General features: G+C 39.9%; 1 protein-coding gene across 1 annotated transcript in view; it reads right to left on the bottom strand.

Moving 5' to 3' along the window:
* Positions 1-19440, bottom strand: part of LOC116996778 (transmembrane protease serine 11E-like) — a 43207-nt gene that overhangs the window by 4784 nt on the left and 18983 nt on the right. Inside the window, exons 4-6 of the mRNA XM_033060750.1 lie at positions 15840-15907; positions 12536-12699; positions 1787-1825 (exon numbers count right to left, since the gene is read on the bottom strand). Coding sequence (XP_032916641.1) covers positions 1787-1825; positions 12536-12699; positions 15840-15907 — 271 coding nt within the window. The remainder of the gene's footprint in view (positions 1-1786; positions 1826-12535; positions 12700-15839; positions 15908-19440) is intronic.

Raw genomic sequence — 19440 nt, 5'->3', positions numbered from 1 at the left:
CCATGACAGTCAAACATTCAGTCTTAGCTGAGTAGCCTGACTCAGGAATCAAAACCTTCACCACACACCCAAGACAAAGGCATTATCAACTTCTTTAATGTCCCAGGTAATTTCTCATTAGGATAAAATATGAATTAGGCAAAACCTAAAATGGAAATGATTCAAGTTGTGGGGTTTTATCATGCATGCATGCAGATTACATCAGCAAGATGTCACCTGGAGACAGGCAACTGATCACTACAGTCTACAAGTGGACCTGGAAAGGCACTTCAACCAAAGAGCATCACACTACTCCAACCAGAGATTACAAAAGACATGGATACCTCCAGCATGGTATGATAACTCCATCCATGACACAAAAGAAGCATTTTTACCCAAACCCAGAGAGAAATTAAAATGTCCAGAGTTTCAGTTATTAAATTCAGGATATTCAGCTATTAAACTCAGGAACAGCTGAAGCTCCTGCATAGCTTTAGAAACTTCCTCAATGAACAGACCTACTTCAGCCATCTTCTCCCATCCAAACAGCATCAAATCCATCCTACCTGGACCAAGACTCACTAGTTTTCATCCAGATCCCAATTTCAGCTAGACATTAGGAAACTGACACACAGGACTATCCCAATTCATTGAAAAAGAGACAGAGATGAGAAATATTTGCATAGTGACCACACAATCCAAACCATTGCTGCACAGCTTGTCTCCCAGACAGTGACCTGGGAGGGGGCCGAAGCAGAACCTGGTAATTCATCACTGAAGAGCTGTCAGCCCCAGGGCGCTTGAAGTCCTCAGAAGTGAAAAACTGGAGTCACAGAGAGTGTTATCTGTTCCCTTTCCTGCTAGGATCTGCACAACATTATGTTAACAGTACTTCGTGGTCAAAAGTGGCAGGAATACTGCAGCAGACTGAAAGCTGTTCATAAATTTAGAAGGAAGGAAGGTTACACCACATTGAGAAGTTTATGGACTCAGTGCAGAGTGTGCCCTCCTCTGAAATTTAAAACCACAATGAAGAAAATCAGTGAAATCTAAATCTACCTGTCCAAAAGTTTTGTGTAAAAGACAAGCTTCAGAATATACCATAGTTCATAAGACTGTCTGAACTAATAATTTTCCCTCCTGAAGGCTCTTTGTAATCCTCAGAAACTGGTCCTAAAACTGCACAATCCTATCAATCACCTGAGCAGTCAATGTTCAAAACACAGAGAAAAAACTCAGTTCCATCAGTGCCTCAGAACACCAGCACCTACATCAGACCCAGAAAGTGATGTAATTTAATCTTCCATTTTTGACAGCTTATTGCTAAGGAATTCATTAAACATTTCCAGAGTTACAAGAAACATAACTTGTAAGCAAAGATAGTTTTTATGACTATTTTATCTCCAAGCAAACTGACTTCTTTCTCTGAAAACTAAAAAAAAATAAATCTCTAAAACAAGGTACCTCTATCTAACCCCTACAACAATGAGTTGAGAAGACCAGTCACATTTCCATATATTTCCATGAGGAACAATTTCATGCTGTCAGCCATTCCAAATTGCAGAACATTTTGATTATAATCACAGGCTGATGTAACTTCTATACATTTCCTTGTGGTACCTCTCTCCTTTCAATACATGCTAAAGAAAATGACATAGTCCCAATTTCTGAGAGTACCAGGTCACATTCATTAGACAGAAGGGTGAGAAAAGGCTCTTCAGGGCCCGGAAAAGTGTGCAGGGACTCTTAACGCTAATTTTAAAAGTTGGAGGTGAGATTTCTGATGTTTATAAAAAGCCTCACTTACTGTCATTGAAGATGGCTTCTGCTCTTACTGGCTCCACATCTGAAACAAACAAACAAACAGTTAGGGTAAGGCCAGGCCAGCACAGATAAGGCTCCCCATCCTCATGGTCATACCCTGACAGCTATTTGAGTACAGGGCACACAGGAGGCATGGCTGAGGGGGCTGCTAGAGAAACCAGAGCAGCTCATATGTGATTATGTTGAAGTGCTGACTGTTGCTCTCCTCTGCAGTCAGTATTGTCTGAGGACCAGGAACTCATCCTGCCCATCCTGCTGGCCCCCACTGTTTCTGGAGGGGAATACAGACAAAACAGGTCTTATATTACTCAATATCTAAAATTTTGTTGGGGAGAAATTTTTGAAGCTCCTATTTTGCAAAAAAAAAAAAAAATCAACAGTCCACATATTACACTCAAGAGAGGTCTAGAGAAAATCTTGTACTCTGTCTGTGCCCTCTTCAAGATCAGAAGCTACTCATTTCACTGCAGCAATGGAAGCTCACAATAGCGGTGGCTCACTCTCCTTTCTCCTATCTTATTGGTACACTATTAATACTAAAATAGATAGTTCATAGCAACTTATTGCATGGCACAGCAGGTTCTAACAATACTTTCCCTCCTTTAACGTGCATGTTGTATGTTTACTGTAGTTTCCAGCATTCAAAACAATTTTACAAATAATACAGATTCTTTTAAAAATCACAATTTCAATGGAGTTTTTAATTTTATAGTGATTCTATACTGTCAACAACTTCATATTTTGTGTCTGGATAGGCTTTCCCAGTAGATCCTTATCCTTATCCACTTCCTTCATTTCTCTTCACTGCAACACAGAATAAAATCCTAGTTTTGAGCCAAACCCACATCAAGTCAGGAGGAGTCTCTTTTGAATGCAAAGGGCTCTGGCTCACACTTGTCACCTGTTGGGTTTGTATCACATGCGTTTTGCTTGCAGGCTTGACACTCCTTCAGGTATGCAGGGTTAATTGTCTGTTTGCAATTCACCAGTACCAGACATGTTCTCACTCATTTCTTAATGTGACAGTAAACAGATTATGATAGAAAAAAGGAAACAAGCAGAGCTCCAGCACATGTACAGCTTGTCTTAGGGGAATGTTATAGACCAAAGGCAGTGCTAGGACTGGCATGTGTGCATGCAACCACTGCTTTATTTTATAAGGATGGGAAATGAGTTTAAATTGGACATTTATATAGCAACACAGTCTTATTCACTACAGAAGAAACTGAAGTCTTATTCACTGTAAACAGGAATTGTTCACATGATGACAATAATTACATTTCACTGGTGGGCAAGACAAAACTTCCAAGGTCCTCTTTCAAATAAAAATGCTCACCAGTACTTTCTCAATTCATATGCAAAAAGGAGGAAAATGCTGAATGTCCACATACTATTGCATTTCAGTAACACTAGCTGTATTCTGTGAATTTCCATCGATAATATGGTTGGTTGTCTCCTGGAACCCTTGCATCAAAATGGAATAATATCACAAAGCAAAAGCTAGGTCAGCAGAGGGATTCAGCGGTGGTGTAAACATTACTGTTTGCTAAACTCTACTAAGGATTTGGCCACTTCCCCTGTATATTTTTATTGGCCAGAACTGCTTTGAAAAATCTGGCTCTTCTTGTTTCTTTCAACTGTGATGAGCATCCAATGTTTTCCTAGAAATTCATACAGCCTTCAGAACTACTTTATCACTTGAGTCATACCAATACTTTATATCTGGAAACTGGTAAGAAATCAACAAATGTAATTCACAATAAAAGAGGACTTTTTGCCTTTAAGTGCAATATTGACTGAAATGTTTTTTAGCTTTTCTCTGGGTGGAGAGACATTTACCTCATAATTCATAATTACAAAGCCTGCAGACAATTACAGTAATTTCACGAATACGAGCCGCAGTAATTAGACAAAAATTTTGGTGGAAACCCAGAAGTGCGGCTAATATTTGGGTGCGGCTAATTTATGAACAAAAATGTGATATCTGCCCTTACCTAGTATCATACCAGTCCAGTCCCGAGCCGAAACAGTTTGAAATCCATGGTTTCCTGTTGTTCCGACGATGAACCAATCAGAGAACAGCTTATTGCCTGCCTGTGGATGGCGGCGTTACTGAGGGGCGGGGGTTGTTATCGGGGTGAGTTACCTCGGCAGTTCGATAAAAGTGTGTGATATTTCTCTGTACTTTTTAAAGTGTTTTCAGCCTTGTGCGGCTGCGGGGCTGGCTGGGCTCGCAGGGAGAGGGCTGGGGGAGCCTCTCGCCCCGCAGGGAGAGGGATGAAGCGGGCGATCGGCTCGCAGGGAGAGGGCTGGGGGAGCCGCTCAGCCCACAGGGAGAGGGCTACAGCAGCCGCTCGCCCCGCGGGGCCGCGAGGGCCAGAGCGGCCGCTCTGGCCCCGCGGGGCTGTGAGAGCTACAGCAGCCGCTCCTGTGCCAGCACGGAGACGTGGCTCCGCTTGGAGCTCAGCTGCCTGCCCGCGCGGCTGAGCGGCTGTTTAAAGGCAATGCGGATCCATTGGGAATGCTCGCAAAATGACCACACTATTGTTCCTGTCTTTTTCGGCTTGTAAATAAAGGGTGTGTCTTTTTTCACTTGGAAACAATGTTTCCAAGGTCGGCAGTAAGCCAGTAAGCCCCAGCGATCCCGCGATTGTGTTACTAAATGACGACTTTGTGAAAGTTCGCGGCAAACTAAAGTGCGGCTAATATTCCGGGTGCGGCTTATTTATTGACAAAAACATCAATGTTGCCAACACACCGGATATGCGGCTTATACTCCGTGCAGCTTGTATTCGTGAATTTACTGTATTATCACTTACATTATGTTGCAAAGCTCATTGAGAAGACAAAAGGAGCAACCAGGTTGTTCAAGTGCAGTGCCGGAAGCAATTCAATTGGCATGTTCCCACTGCATCGAGTTTTGCTGTGAGCCACAGGTGCTCTGTAAGGCACCTGTCTATATCTCTGTTTGCCTTTTTATGAGGCACCTAGAAAAACGTACAAACCTCACATGGGCAAAATTTTCCCATTGCTTCCAGTTGGATCAACTTCTGTAATTGCAGAAACAAGCCTTCCACATACACACACTGCCAATCTGTACAGCTTTGAATGCCAGCATATCTTAAAATAAATCACTACTATGCCACTGCTATACTCTCCTACGCATCCTCTGCTGAAGGAAAAAGGCCAGTGAAAGTCTGTTAGAAAATTCAGTGCTGTATTCACCAGGGTAGGGTCCCAAATGCAGAACACATGCATGTGTTTGGAAAACTGAATTAACTGACCCTATTTTATAAGCTGAGCCCACAGCAGATCCCATCAAAAGCAGGGAGCACTTTGGGTTACATGATACCATGGAAAATCAGGCTGCTTACTGGTTTACCTTGCTAGGGGCTTGCCTTCATTTGTCACCAGCTTCACATTTTGACCTGTTCAAGAGCACAGATGTTCATATTGTGCCAGCAACGTGTTGCAAGCCCTGCCTTGAAGCAGTCACTTGTAAGGCACAAGAGAAAATTTCACTGCCCTGCTCATTTACTAGTTGCCCTTGTTGTTTGCACTACCAAGAAAAGGCATAATTTAGTAACAATTAAAGTGTCATATCTTGCCCCAATAGCATATGGCTGCAAAAGTAGTTGTTTGTGCCATGTTTACGATAACAGTGTTCAAGCTTCTACTGTAAACAGGTATGACTTGAACCTGCATTAGATACCTGTAAAATGGAGCTTGCTAATGAATTAAAGATTGTTTAAGTTTAATAATAAAATGAATACTTAAACTAAAATCACAGCAATCTATTGAAATTAGCAGCTTGGGGGTTCCATCTCTCAGAAGAGGGCTCTGCTCTCCAACTGGACAAGCGATTTTGTTAATTCAGTTATTTTACATATTTATTAACCAAAATAACTCTAAAATACACTTAAATTCTTAATTTTTTATGAACTTGCATTTACTATTTAAAGTTAATAAATTATCAGTAGAGAACATTTTTACTCCTCAACATATATGTTTGAGCAAACATGGAGGGAAATGCTCATAGTTAACTGCAGATTGAATGGGACATCTTATCTGTGAGGGATTCAGAGGTTCCTGTGGAAAAATGTGCTCATTTTGCTACAACGCTAAATAATGTCAATGTCACTGAATCAGAGGAATCAGTCATGTGTCTGCTGCCTCATTTCATTTTATCCGCAGAGTTCAGTGTTTACATTAAAAGGAAAAGATCAGACGGAACTCTGTGACATAAGTGTATCAGACATTCTGTTGACATACTGCAAGCAAGACAAGCAAATGAATTATTAGGGGATATTATATATTTTCAGCATAGAAAGAGCCAGAGATGGCAAAATTAAAGATGATAAATGCTTTAACAATCTGATGCAGTTTTACCCACTTACATATTTTTCACAGGTGTTGATTTGTAAAAGAAACTTGATTTTCTTTATAGGTTTCTACACCTATAGATTTTCTAGATGTAAAAACATAACTTCTAGTCTCAAAAGCAAACTGCGTGTTTCATCCTCTACTATATCAAGTTTCCTCATCTTGCTTGTCTAAGATGTTTTTTCACACAGAGAAGGTAAGGTAGAGATTATCTTAAAAGGGATATGAATGGAGGAAAGGATTGTAAATAAAAATAAGAAAGAGTATGTCGTTCAATACTCATAACACATTCTTGGAAATGCATTTGAAGCACAGCTTTGGGAAATGCACCAGGGATCAGAAAAAAGCATTTTTCCCTCTGTCCTTTGCCACATTTTAATAACAACTTTATTGAAAGGAGAGAGAGTTACAAAATTCTCAGAAACAGGGGCCTCACCCTGTGTCATGTAGGGTAACAACTGCACATGCAGACGAAAAGAGGATCACTGGCAAATTTCATTAGGTCACCAAACTGGGCAGTTGAGAGGAATGTCACAGACTGTATGTCCTGCAGTGTAGACAGAGGTGGGGATAATAGCTCTACTCTAATGCCCTTTAATTACGGAAAAGACCACAAAGGTCTGAAGTACAGGGGAAATGGGAAAGTGAGCAGCAGATTCAGCTGTGTTCCAAAAACTGTACCTAGAAGGAACTGCAGGAATGTCCTGAAAGATGGCAAAACATGAGCTTTGGGTTCAGTAGGAAAGCCATGTTCTTGTGCAGTTACATAGTTCATACATCCTAAAATGTCTCTCCACTAACCTTCCAATATTTTCACTGCTCTCTCAACAGTAATTACCTCCCCAGATTCATGCACCCTTGTAGAAGTAGCAAGACATGGCTTAGATACAGGTGATGCAATTCTCATTCCTTCAACAAAGTAGAGTAACCTGATAGAGACACAACTGCATTGTGCCTCTAATTGTGCCTGTCACCCAGCTGTTCCATTCCTGATGATGTTCACTTTACCTGTCCTCACATTTATGACTCCCTCCACCGTCCCTATCAATATCTTAATCCTGTCCATGAGGCAGACATAGGTCCATACCTTTCAGAGTACTTCCAACTCCATCTAGTTGTCCTGCAGCCCAAGGAGGGATCTGCTATGTACCAGTTTTGGAGCAGGTATCCAAACAGATATGATTTTTAGCATTACTTTTCTTCCTGACCTACACTCATGTCCTGGCTGCAATCAATGTTGTACTACAGCAAAGGCAGCCCAGATTGCTCTCAACCTTTGTAGACAAGGCAGGGAAAAAACAAGGTTTGAGTGAGAAAAATCATTAAATTAATGTATCTGACGTCAAGATGACTTTCAACTTAATTTCTCTATCACAAGCACATCCTTGCAGAATACTAACTTTAAAATACATTTCAGTCCCTCTCATTTCAATCATTCTCCCTAGACTCTTACTGAAATGTACCACCCTGTGCCAAACTAGTGACCTCAAAGTGAAGGAATATCAGGTCTCCACCGTTTCCCAATGTACAGATGTATGTTCTGTTCCACTCCCCAGAGATGCTGTTGTGGCTGATAAAGTGCAAATATCCAGACAGCTCCATACATTATTTGACATGGAACATTCCTCATCAACCCTGTCAGACACTCATCTGCATGACTCCCACAGAAGACTCAATAAAGAAAGTAACAATCTGTCTACCAGGTTCTGTACTTTTGTAATTGTTAGGAGCATTAGCAAGTCCCAGATTCCAGATAAATAGAAACAATAACAGTTGTTTTGTTGATCAAAACCAATTCATGACTCATTATTCGTGGTCAAAACCTTTGGCTGTGCAACAGGTGGGAATACTTCCTACTCACTTTGACAGTGCCAGTGATCTGGAAAACTGCTTTCTGATTTCAGAAGTACATTCCCAAAAATACATTTTGGGATACTTCCAACCTACCTGACAACATACCTACTTAATACAGATCCAGACTGTCAGGTGACTCTTCTTCTTACCAAGAAACCCTCAGGAAAATAAATCAGCCTTGTAGGAGAACTCTGTGTTGCCAAAACTGCACAGAAGGCAAACTGCAACACCTTCTATTCAGTGCCAGTGGAAGAGCAAGTCCTAACATGGGTGTTTCCAAGCCATCTGACACTTTGATATCTCACTTTGATTGCCCTTACACTGCTCTTCAGGGAAGGTAGGAATTAGTTTGCTTAATTCTTCACTTAAAATATTTGGGCTTCTAGTGGGGTTTGTACACAAGTGCAAAGAATTCTGTCAGTTCTTATTTTCTATCAAAAGCAGAGGGAATGTCTGGATATTAACCATCCTTTATCAGGGAACTCTGAAGTCTAAATAAATAAGAAAGCAGGAACTTCAGTAATAATACATTTGAAGGTACCCTGACGAAAATGTATTTTTGCAGTCCTATGTAAAGAACATCTACAGTTTTGTGGCAGACAAACCAGAGACAGTATTATCTTGTTTTCCTTGAAGTTTTGCACATTTTCTATTTTCTCACATATGTATGAACAAGCTTCTCTCTGTTTTAGGAAAAAAATTAACTAAGAAAATACTTCGAGTTTAGACATTATCCTCTCTTTATTCCCAATCCTCAGGAATGCAGAGGCAAAGCAAGTCTACCCTCAGTGTAGCAGACTCCTTAGTGTTGTAGTGCTGCCCTTAACTGCAACTTGAAGGTCCCAAGTGTAGCACCCAGCTTGGAGGAATCTGTTGGTGCTGATTCTCAAGGCAAATACTTGTGAGTGAAGCACAAGTTGAGACATGGTGTTGAACAACAAGGTGATTATTTCGGGGGAGGAAGATTTGAGGAGGTTCCCTTTATCAGACTTCCCCTAGCATGTGATAGAAATAAATGCCTGACCTGGATTTGTTCAACTAGTGAGCTATGCTAGCTAAACTGAGCTATATCGTGGCCCCTAAATTAGAATGTTTTGATAAGGTGGTTACAAAGAACAGGTTAATGATTTTTTACAAGCCATTATGAAGATGTCATTCTGAAAATGCCTTATGCTGAATAAGGATTCCAGTTGGCAAAAAGGTACAATGAAGCAAGATTTAGAAAGCTGCCTGCAGAGCATAGACAAAATCTAGGGCTTCTTAGATTTCCCTGATTTAAATACTAATGGAGGACAAGATATTTCAGGAGAGAAAAACAGAAAATGCAAAATCTAGATTCTTCTCTGGAACCTTTAGGACCTGTTGAAAATTGTCACTTCTCCCTGGTGCGAGGAATAAATTTTATAAATTGAGACCAGCATCTCCTCTAAAAGCACAGGAGCTCTCCATTCTATACTCTTCTCCTGAGTCAACCTGAAATGGCAACACCATTCAGGAGCTGGCCTAAGCTTCATATCACCACTGAAATCTTCTTAGCAAAGAAAGATCCAATAATTTTTTGGACAGCCTTTTATTGTTATGTCATAGAAACACCAAGGTATTATTTATGTTCCTTTGTGTCAGTCATAGCACTTGCACAATACTAGTCTGTAATGGGTAGCTGACCTGTGTAGTCAGTGTTTTATGGTTAGGCTGGGACAGCCAAGAAAAGCTTGACTTGATAAGATCACAGTCCTTTTTTAGCAATAATTTTTGTACTCTTTTCCCAATTTTGTTCTTATGTAAAACATCAAATTAAATGGAAAGATTCAAAATTCACTAACCCATGGCCCAACTGTGTAAATGTTATAAGTACAGTAATTTTCACAATTATAAGCCGCACCATTTTGACTAAAATTTTGGTCCGAACCCAAAGTGCGGCTTATAATCAGGTGCGGCTTATATATGGACAAAGAACAAAAAGTTGCTGTTTTAGTTTGGATGACAGGTGTCTGCTGAGAAAGACAGGAGCTTCTCTTTGAAATGGAGAATGTAAACCCCCTCCCTCCAAATTACTATAATTTTGAAATCAAGGGGCTTTCAGGCAAAGATATGGGAATGAGGAATAACAGTTCTTTTCTAGGGAAATCAAAATAGAAATACAGTACTACAAAGGAACAAACTCCAAACCCTGACAAAGTCAGAGTACAACCTGACACCCCATCAGGCAGGGTGTTGGTAGCAGTCCCATTAAATGGTGGCTACATCCTCCTGCAGTGACAGATGTGGCTCAGTTGGAGCAGTGTTCCTGTACAAGGTGCAGTTTCCCTCTGGAGGTCCAGTGGTGATGTGGAGAAATCCGGTTTTTCCTCTGGAGTCCAGTGGAGAAAGGGGCTCCCTTAGTGTCCCAAAACCTCTGTTTTATCTTGGTAAGAAATGTTGGGTTCTTCCCCCTGGCTGGAGCAACTTCCAATGGGATGCAGTAATTTTATCAGTCCCACAGTGGGAATCAATGGGCCATTAGCAGAAAATGACTGGCTGGAGGAAGGATGGGTTGTGAAAAGATAAAGAACAATGCCCTGCCTGGTTTCAATGGATGGCCCATTAGCAGATATCTGCCATTGAGATAAGGATCACTGTCCCCACTCTCAACAGATGGTGATAGAACCAGATACCTTTTATCACACTCTGTATTGTAACATGTGGCTTATAATCAGGTGCGGCTTATATATGGACAAAAAAACAAAAAGTTTCTGAAACCCAGAAGTGCAGCTTATACTCAGTGCGGCTTATAATCGTGAAATTACTGTACATATTATATTATTGACTTTTTCGCAAATATTAAAATGAATGCTATATGTATAATGTTGAAAAACTTCGCTAAATGAATATAGTTTCTTTTAGTTCTGCTATTAGCAAAACTTACAAATAGTAGTGTCATAAATATATTTTTTTGGACTATAACATGGTGATGTAAAAAGCTTTTGTTCATATAGTTATCTCAGAGAATAGTAAAAAGATAATTAGGAAATGCTTCACTTTCTTGGATTATCCCTATCTAGATAAAGGACAGGGGTGACAAACACCAAAACTCCCAAGAAAAAGATATATTGATCTCAGTATCAAGGAGTTCTTCACCGACAAGAAAGAGCCACAAAGGGAAAAAAAAAAGGGGAAAAATGTTGATTTACCGTTTGGGAGGGGTGATTTTGAATTATGCATGAAGATCTACGAATATGCAACAAGTTGATGCATTTAACGAATTGTTCTCTGAGTTAAGGTGTGCTCTTGGTGGTATGCCAAGCACCCGATCGTTGTAACTTTTGCTTTATTGTGTCATGTCGTCTTTTACTAAACTTTTAAAGAAATCTACCAAGAAACCAAAATTTGGAATCTCTCTGATGCCCACACACTGTGTTTATCTGGGAGAATTTACACCTGCACTTTGTTGAACAGGAACTATTGGCAGATAAACAACACTGCAGGGAAATGGTGATGATTTGCCCAGAAGGATGACACCTATCATCCTGAGCCATTCCAAAGGGAAAGGATAGTTGGCCCATCCAGAAACAGTGAGGGTGTGACAGCTCATATTTGAGTTTCATTGCATTACCATGATGCAAAATATGTGCCCAGTTCAAGCACCAAGAGGAGGAACAAGAAGTTGCTTCTGCTCATTTCTGTATGGGAGGGAGCCTGGATCCATCCGGCATGGAATCTGGCCCAGGTTGTCTGTTCTCTAAATACAGCTGTCTAACCTCTGCAGATTTCTGCTGGTTCAAGTAATCTAATGAGGAATAGCAAGCAGCAAGCACCCACCCTGTTACCGTACTGTCACCCTTGCACTTAGGAGTAAGCAGTTCTGCAAAACAAATGGAGCAAGTGTCTGTCCCCTACCTGTCAATCAGCAACCCATTCCTTGAAAAGTCTGACACCCAGAAAAATTGCTGACTATATATAACTGAAGCCAAGACAGAGACAAGATTCTAAGCCTGCACAAAAATTCTGTAGCAGAACTGAAGTGTAGAAGATAGTGCAGTTAATGTTCATATCCTTCAGATTCATGTCTGCTTTGTGAAGAAGGGGATAGAATCCCTAGCTGAGAAATCATGTAGATGAAAACATTGTCTTTCTTTCCCTTCCTCTGGGGAGTTTACAAGGATTTTGATCCTCCACCAAATTTATTTTTTCAGTGCATTGGTTCTTTCCTTTTGTCATCCAAGTACTCTTCCTGCACTTTCAGGCTCCATAACAGTAACATAAAGTTGGAACTGTGGTTTGGAGGAAGGCTGAGGCTGTAATAGGAAACCACAAGGTAACTGCTCCCATTTATCCATATTTAAGATATTTTTGAAAGATTTTGGGGCATTTGCCACTTATTTTGGTCTAACTTAAGGAGCACAAAAGACCCATTCAGACATAGTAACATCAAAAGCTGTAACCAAAAGGGAAAAACCAAGTCTCATCAATCAGGAAATGGAAATAATTACTTTAAAAATAAATGTAATATACTTACTTGAGATGGTTGAAGATCGGACATTTAGTCGCAGAGGTCCTGTGTATTTTTTCAGGCCCCTCCGTAAGATCTTTTCAACTCTTTCCTGCAATGCTTCTCTAGAATCCGTAGAGGAGAACCAGAATGTGAGCAAAGCCTCTGCCATCACACCATCAGTATCTGGGCTACAAACCAATGAAAGAGTCTCGTTACCTTCAGCCCATTTCTGCATTTCTTAGCTTTTATCTTAGTTCCTCTAGCAATGGCAACGTAACATAAAAGACTAGATGCATTTCCAAACATTTGTGAGAAAGAATTTCCAAAAAAAAATCCAAGAATGCTGAATCGTCAAATGCATCATAGGCTAGAAGGCAGCATGATGCTTTCTGTGAACAAATGGCCAGACCAATTTTATAATAGAGTCTGAAAAGCAGTCACTGACTCCATGCTTGAGACAGAAGAGAGGAAGGAATGAACTAATTTGATTATAATGAAAAGCTGGATAAACAGCACTTCAGAAACATGAGGTAATGGTATCTGGATCTTTCAATGGTAATGGATCTTTCAACAGCCCTGTACATACACAGAATAAAAATTTACAATACCATCAAAAAGGTACTTGGGCCTTTTTGGGAGATGGAACGAGACCACACAATCTAATTCCACCACAGCAACCTCCTGGAGAATGTTCCTAAATAACCTCATGTTGTGCAACAATAAATGAAACTTGGCAGCATACCCATATTTATTAAAGAGATGATCACAAAAAGGGCTTTTAACACCTCATTGAAAAGTGCAAGCAGCACACATATTGAGACACACAATTCCACAGTTTTAATGTGAGATCAGAGGAAAGAAAAGGGAGAAAAGCCTTGTAGTATTTCTTTTTCCTTAAGGCATCAGATACCGCAAGAGATGGAATGATAGACTAAAACATCAAACTGAATAATCTGGCATAATAAATCTTGCCTCTGTACTTGCAGATGGCTTGTCCCTTGTCATCACAAAGGAAAAGTAAGAGGTTGCACCAGGAACCTTCTCTCTTGTGCCTCCTCCCACCTGAACCACGAAGCAATGAGACACAAGCCACAACAGATGAAATCACAATTACTTCATAAAGGGGGAGAGCTGAAAGCAGGTTGATCTGTCTTTAGATAGGAAAGGAAAAGAGAAGATCTCCTAGTTATGTCTCACAGTCTTGGAAATTGTAATTACATAAAGGAAAATAGAAGACAGGCAGCTTATACAGAACTCACGCAATCAGGCTTTAATCTTTGAAAGGAACAGATACCAAATTGAAACAGACATGGCTGATATCACCAGTGAAGGGAAAGAAAAGGCCATGTGTTTTAAACACACCACGGTATGCCAAATGGTTCATAGGTGAGCAGAAAGACACACTCCTTGCCTCATGGATCTCGTAATTGAGACTGAGAAGTCATATGTGACCTTTTCAACAGACTGTTTTTTCCAGTTGTTCCAACTTCAATGTGATTGCCACTTCGTTTATTTTCCAGATATTATCTGATCCAACTGTGGGTGTTGCTCTGCATTTCTGAGGTGTTCCCTCACCTTTCCCCTCACTCTTCTTCCTGTGCTATGCCGCATTGGAATTACCATATCAACTCTTGCAAGCACACCACACCTCTCGAAACCCTCAGGTAAGTACTGCCCACCTTGATTCACTTATATAGCAGAGATCCAGAGTCAAGGACATCTAGTCAAGATTAGTATTGTCTTTCTCAGTGAGCAGAGGGCATTATTATTAATGCATTGCTTATACTGAGCCAAAAGATACGCACAGTCCTTTCCAAGCAAATTTGCAACCATGTCCCTGCTCAAAAGAACTTGCAGTCTGAGTGCTTGAAGAGGCATAAAAAGTGTATATCTGAAAAAGCAAACAAGCTGTGGTGCATACAAACCTCGCATCCAACATAGCAAAGATCACAAGTACTTCAGTCTGTCCTTGGGAACAAGAAGTAATGAAAAATATCACTTATCCCTACATATTTGCCTCTCAGTTCCCTAAATCACCCTGCCTATGCTTGCAACACTCCAGTCAGTATCAAAAAATATCCTTAAAACTACATTCCAATAATGACTTTTGTGTAACTGGGGATTAAACTAAGGTAGAGGAAGAGGCAAGATGTCAAAAACCATGTAAGAACAAGGAGAAAAACATTCACAAGGGTTAGATCTTTAGTTCTTAGTCTTGCAGCTTTAGTCTATGATTATGAAGACGATTATGAAGACATACAAGGTTTGTTTGCAAAGTGATGGGCACTGTCACTCAGAAGCAAGATCATAGTACTAAAATAGACAGTTCTATAAAAAGATCATTTTCAGCACTTAACAATGGTTAAAAAAAATCAAATTGAACATTATGTATTATTGGCAGCTGAATAGAGAGTAGAAGAGGAAAAAAAGCTCTACATTGATCAGCAATAATCTCAATTATGGGTCTGACCCCTTCATGTCCAAAAAGCAGGAATAGCAGACCTGAGAGATGTATGGAACAGGATGATAAGAAACAGTCTAGCATTAAAAAAAAAAAAAAAAGTGGCTCATTGAATACAAGAGAGAAAAGGAATATGATGGGAGGATCCAGCATCAGTAATTGCATGGAGAGGGGGAGTGGTGATCAACTTATCAACTTTTTATCATCTCTTTCAGCACAAGAGCATTGAGTGATCCAAAGAAGGTTGTTTTCAAACTACGTCCTTCCTACAGGACCGCGGTGCATGGATTTCAAGAGTATAGGAGACAATAGATAAGTCCTTGGAAAATAGCTACCAAGGGGTGCTAAACAAATCACAACCACTTCAAGAACTCCCAAGTGGTAAATTCCTGAAGGCAGGAAGCATAGCAAGAAGCAGTTATCACACTTCTGTTGTGCTGCTACTGTTCCCTGGGCAGTTTATGCCCATTCTTAGAGCCACAATGATAAGTGGGGCTTTCTGAGCCAGCACAGCCTGGTTTTACTTGACAAGCCCCGTGCAACAGCAATGCCAGAAATGACATCTGCATTACAGTGTAAGAAATAGTTCTGAAGATCCTTTTTGGTTTTAGATAGCTTTAGTTATTTCTGCTGTAATAACTAAAGCTTGCTCAAGATCTGAATGCAAACTTGTTGGAATTTGGACTGACTGAAGGGTATCTTTTGCATTAAGATCCAAAGGAGAGCAGGGTTCAGTACCAGATTATGCTCAGTCAGGGATTATACACTGGTTTTACACACAATACGCTTTTCTGAATTAGATCTAGCTGGGCTTGGTGTACATTTAATTTTATCTCTGTTGCGTGCATTTATTATAATCTCACATACCTCACTCTGATTAAGCGTGAACTGATGTATTTTTTCCTTAAAATGGAATTGTAAAAGGTCTTGTCGATCTGTTGAAAAAAAAAAAATAAGATAACAACAAAAAGGAGGGAAGCAGACATGCTGCTGGAAGGAGCATTCAGAAAACAGCATTCAGTTACAAACTCCCGGTTTACAGAGTCAAGAAACGTAATGCAGCCCAGCCTCTAGATAACTTTTGTCACAGACCTTTTCTAACCATTTCATCTTTGACCTAAGATACATCATTAAAAAGCAAGCTCATTTTTCTAAATGTCCTACAGCTACATCAGTGTGCCACTCCAGTGCTGTCTCGTCCACTCCCAGGTATAATGAGAAATACATAAACATCCTTGGAACATACTGCTGCAGTCTTCCAAATCACAGCTTCTTAAGGACTACCCACAGAACAGATGCAGTATGCTGTGCTCTGCAGTACACTCAGCCTTTTTTGTAGGGGTCCTTTCTGACACAGCATTTACCCTTAGTCAATAGCAAAACCACCAATAATTTCAAATTATGATTCGATTATCATGTTCCCCTATCACCCTTGTGATTTTCCACATGCTTGGACAATTGTCAAGCAATTCTCATCAGAAACTGGAAATCTAGGACTCCTAAGGAATCAATCTCCAAATACCATCTTTACTGGTTCCTGCTTAACCACATCCTGTCAAGATGTCATCTCAAGATTGCATGATCATTCTGAGACAGCCCAGTGTGATATAACATGGCATGAAATTCTGCCAGGAAGGGCTCAGGATCACTGAAGGATTGAGAAATAGCAGAGTCACTGGTGAGTTATGCAGCAACTCCTCCCACCACAAGACCAAGTAAATTGAACATATCCTGTAAACATCAAATGCATTACAGGAAAAACTGTATGGAAATGCTTTACAACATCATGTAAGCTGGGGTTTTTTTCAGAATTTAGCCCTTAAAGGCAGTCTATTTTAGCCAAGTCTCAAGATGTTCTGTTTTCCAAATGAAAGGAAAAAATAATTGTTCTCAAATTACTAGTATGTTGAAATATATCAGATACAGAAACAAGCATGTAAGCATGAAATCTGTGCATATTTCCTCCCAAGGAACACAAACCCCCCTTTTCCAGCCTTGGCTGTCTCAAGATGAAGCTTTATGGCATTACACAGGGATACTGAAGTAGAATAGTTTCAAGATGAATATTGTACAATGATTATTTTAAGGTGATTTAAAGCATATGTTAGTAAGGGAAAAAGAAACATTTTCAATGGTAATGCATTTAGCAATATTTTTCCTGGCTCTTACTGGCAGTTATCTGCAATTAGTTTGGCATTTGGAAAAAGACATCTCAACTGCAACAAGCTACTGTAGATATATAGAATGCAGATTGCCAGCTGCATTTTATGATGCACCTAATTAAAAAGCGTTTTATTTTCTATAATTCTGCATCCTGTTCTACCACAACCTCCCCTGGTTATTGGAAGCAGTTGCCCTTAGACAAAAAGATGGTCTTTTGCTTTGCTTTTTAAAATGATGGTTATTGTTTCTGTCACAGTGTTAACTGCTTCACCAGTGATTGCGTAAGCAGAAGCATGTGGCTAAGCAGCACTGCCAGCTTTGTGGCATGCAGTGGCATGTGCTATCTTTGGCTGCATAGTCTTTGAGAACTTTTGAGATCTTTGGGACAGCGACTTCTTTGTAGAATGCTTGGCAATCAAAAGAGAGCCTTGAGCTGGGCTGAGATGCACCTCAGGCTGTTGCGTTGCTAACAAGTACAGTGAAAGCAGAGTGACTTTCAGCTTGGGAGTGAAGATGGCAGGAATTCGCAATCCCTTGCAAGAGAGGGTTACGTCTATTTGACGTTCCCAAATTCTTAATCTTCTCTTGACAGTCGTATTTTCAAACTACGTTATTGTCTCAGATGTGGTTTTGCTACACTTTCCACCTGCACTTCTGCAACAGATACAGGGATCCTTACTTCTATCACCCATTCTCTTGTGTATCATTGCAATTTGTGTGACTGTATTTTTTGTACTCCCAACATGTTTAGCTTTCTCCTTTTCTCCTTGGCCTGGACCACTTTCAAGATGTTGCATATAGTCTGATGAGGAACACTATGTACTGCAGCAGAGACAGACTTCCAGTGGTGTCTCACAAAACACAACTACACTCAGTGCTTTTAACAAGAAGAATCTATGGAATCCAAATGCAACTAAGGTATCAGCAACAGGCACTGTTTTCAGAATATTCAATCCAGAAGGCATGTTAGTTATTTTCATGGGGAGAACAGGAAGTATATAATTTAAAATTATACCAAATTTGTATTACTTCTATTCTCTTTCACATTTTCTTATCTGAATGAGAAAGCAGATACTTTTCCCATTACACTGTCACTAACTTTCCCACCTTTAAGAGCTGCTGTAGCACTACATCACCCACAGACAAAAAAAAAATAACTGAAGGGTGGTTTTGTTTTCAGTGAATCTTGCAGGACCTTTAACACCTTCAAATGTGAGCTAACATTTTTTACTTTTGCAATCTACTGTGTTTTATCATGAAAGAAATGCTAGATAAACCTCTGCATGTGGCCTACTGCTCACCTGCTGATAAATTCAATTGGAAAATATGACTCAAATATCTTCTTTCCTTCAACTATGATTTTAGTAATCTGAATTATTAAGAGTAATCATTATATTCATACAGAGTTTATTTAAGATGAGAGTGTGTAGGAAGATGCCTTCAGATAAAAACTTTCATGGATTTATGTACTGCCTTGTGTTCTCACAGTTCTTTTTTTGGTGAAGTCTTTCACACACCAAACAGAAAACATTTTCTCTCCAGCCTGCTCATAGTGTTCTTTTCAACTTGAGTAACAACTATGGGAGCAAAAGCAGCTAGGATTTTGTCCAGTGACTAGGTGGGACCTGGATCTGCTTAGCAGAAGCATTTACTCTAATTTTAAATATTTTGCTTTGATTACAGCTCCTCAAAAGTGACACAGTCATGACCAGATTCCTTAAATTTGCCACTGTTTGAGTGTATCTCACTGTTTTTCCTCACCCTTGTCTAGCAATAGCTCAACTGTGACAGTTGTTGCTGTGGGCAAGGTTTGTGAGCATTCTGAACCAAGTATCAAGCCCTGCTCCTTTCGAATGAGAAGCATTTTTCTGACAGTCTTTATTTTAGCATTTGTCCAAACAAGATTTTCTTTTAGCTAATGATTGCTGGCTAGATTGGCTTAATGACATTTCTAATTTCCTCATCTTAATTTCATATTGTCTATAATTTTACTACACTTCTCTCTATGTAGAACAACTTTTTTAGACAAACTGGACTTTGTTCCTGAGTGCTGGTCCATCCAATACAGTAACTAATAGTGGCTAGCACCAAAGATGCAGTAAGAGAGCAAAACATTCCCACCTGTACAAACCCAGTCAAAAAGGAAATTCTTCCTTATTCCTTGTAGCCAGAAGTTGTTTTATACTTTGATGAACAAGACTTCTTTTCCTATTCTGTCTCAAAAAAAATGCCAGACATCATAATCATATTCTTTTTCTTGTGCGGCACCATGCTCAACCTTCTAAGGCATGTGAGCAACCTATTG

Source organism: Catharus ustulatus, chromosome 5, assembly GCF_009819885.2.
Source record: "Catharus ustulatus isolate bCatUst1 chromosome 5, bCatUst1.pri.v2, whole genome shotgun sequence".
Taxonomy (NCBI): Eukaryota; Metazoa; Chordata; class Aves; order Passeriformes; family Turdidae; genus Catharus; species Catharus ustulatus.
Note: the sequence above shows the minus strand (reverse complement) of the source record. Positions and strands in the feature narration are given on the sequence as shown.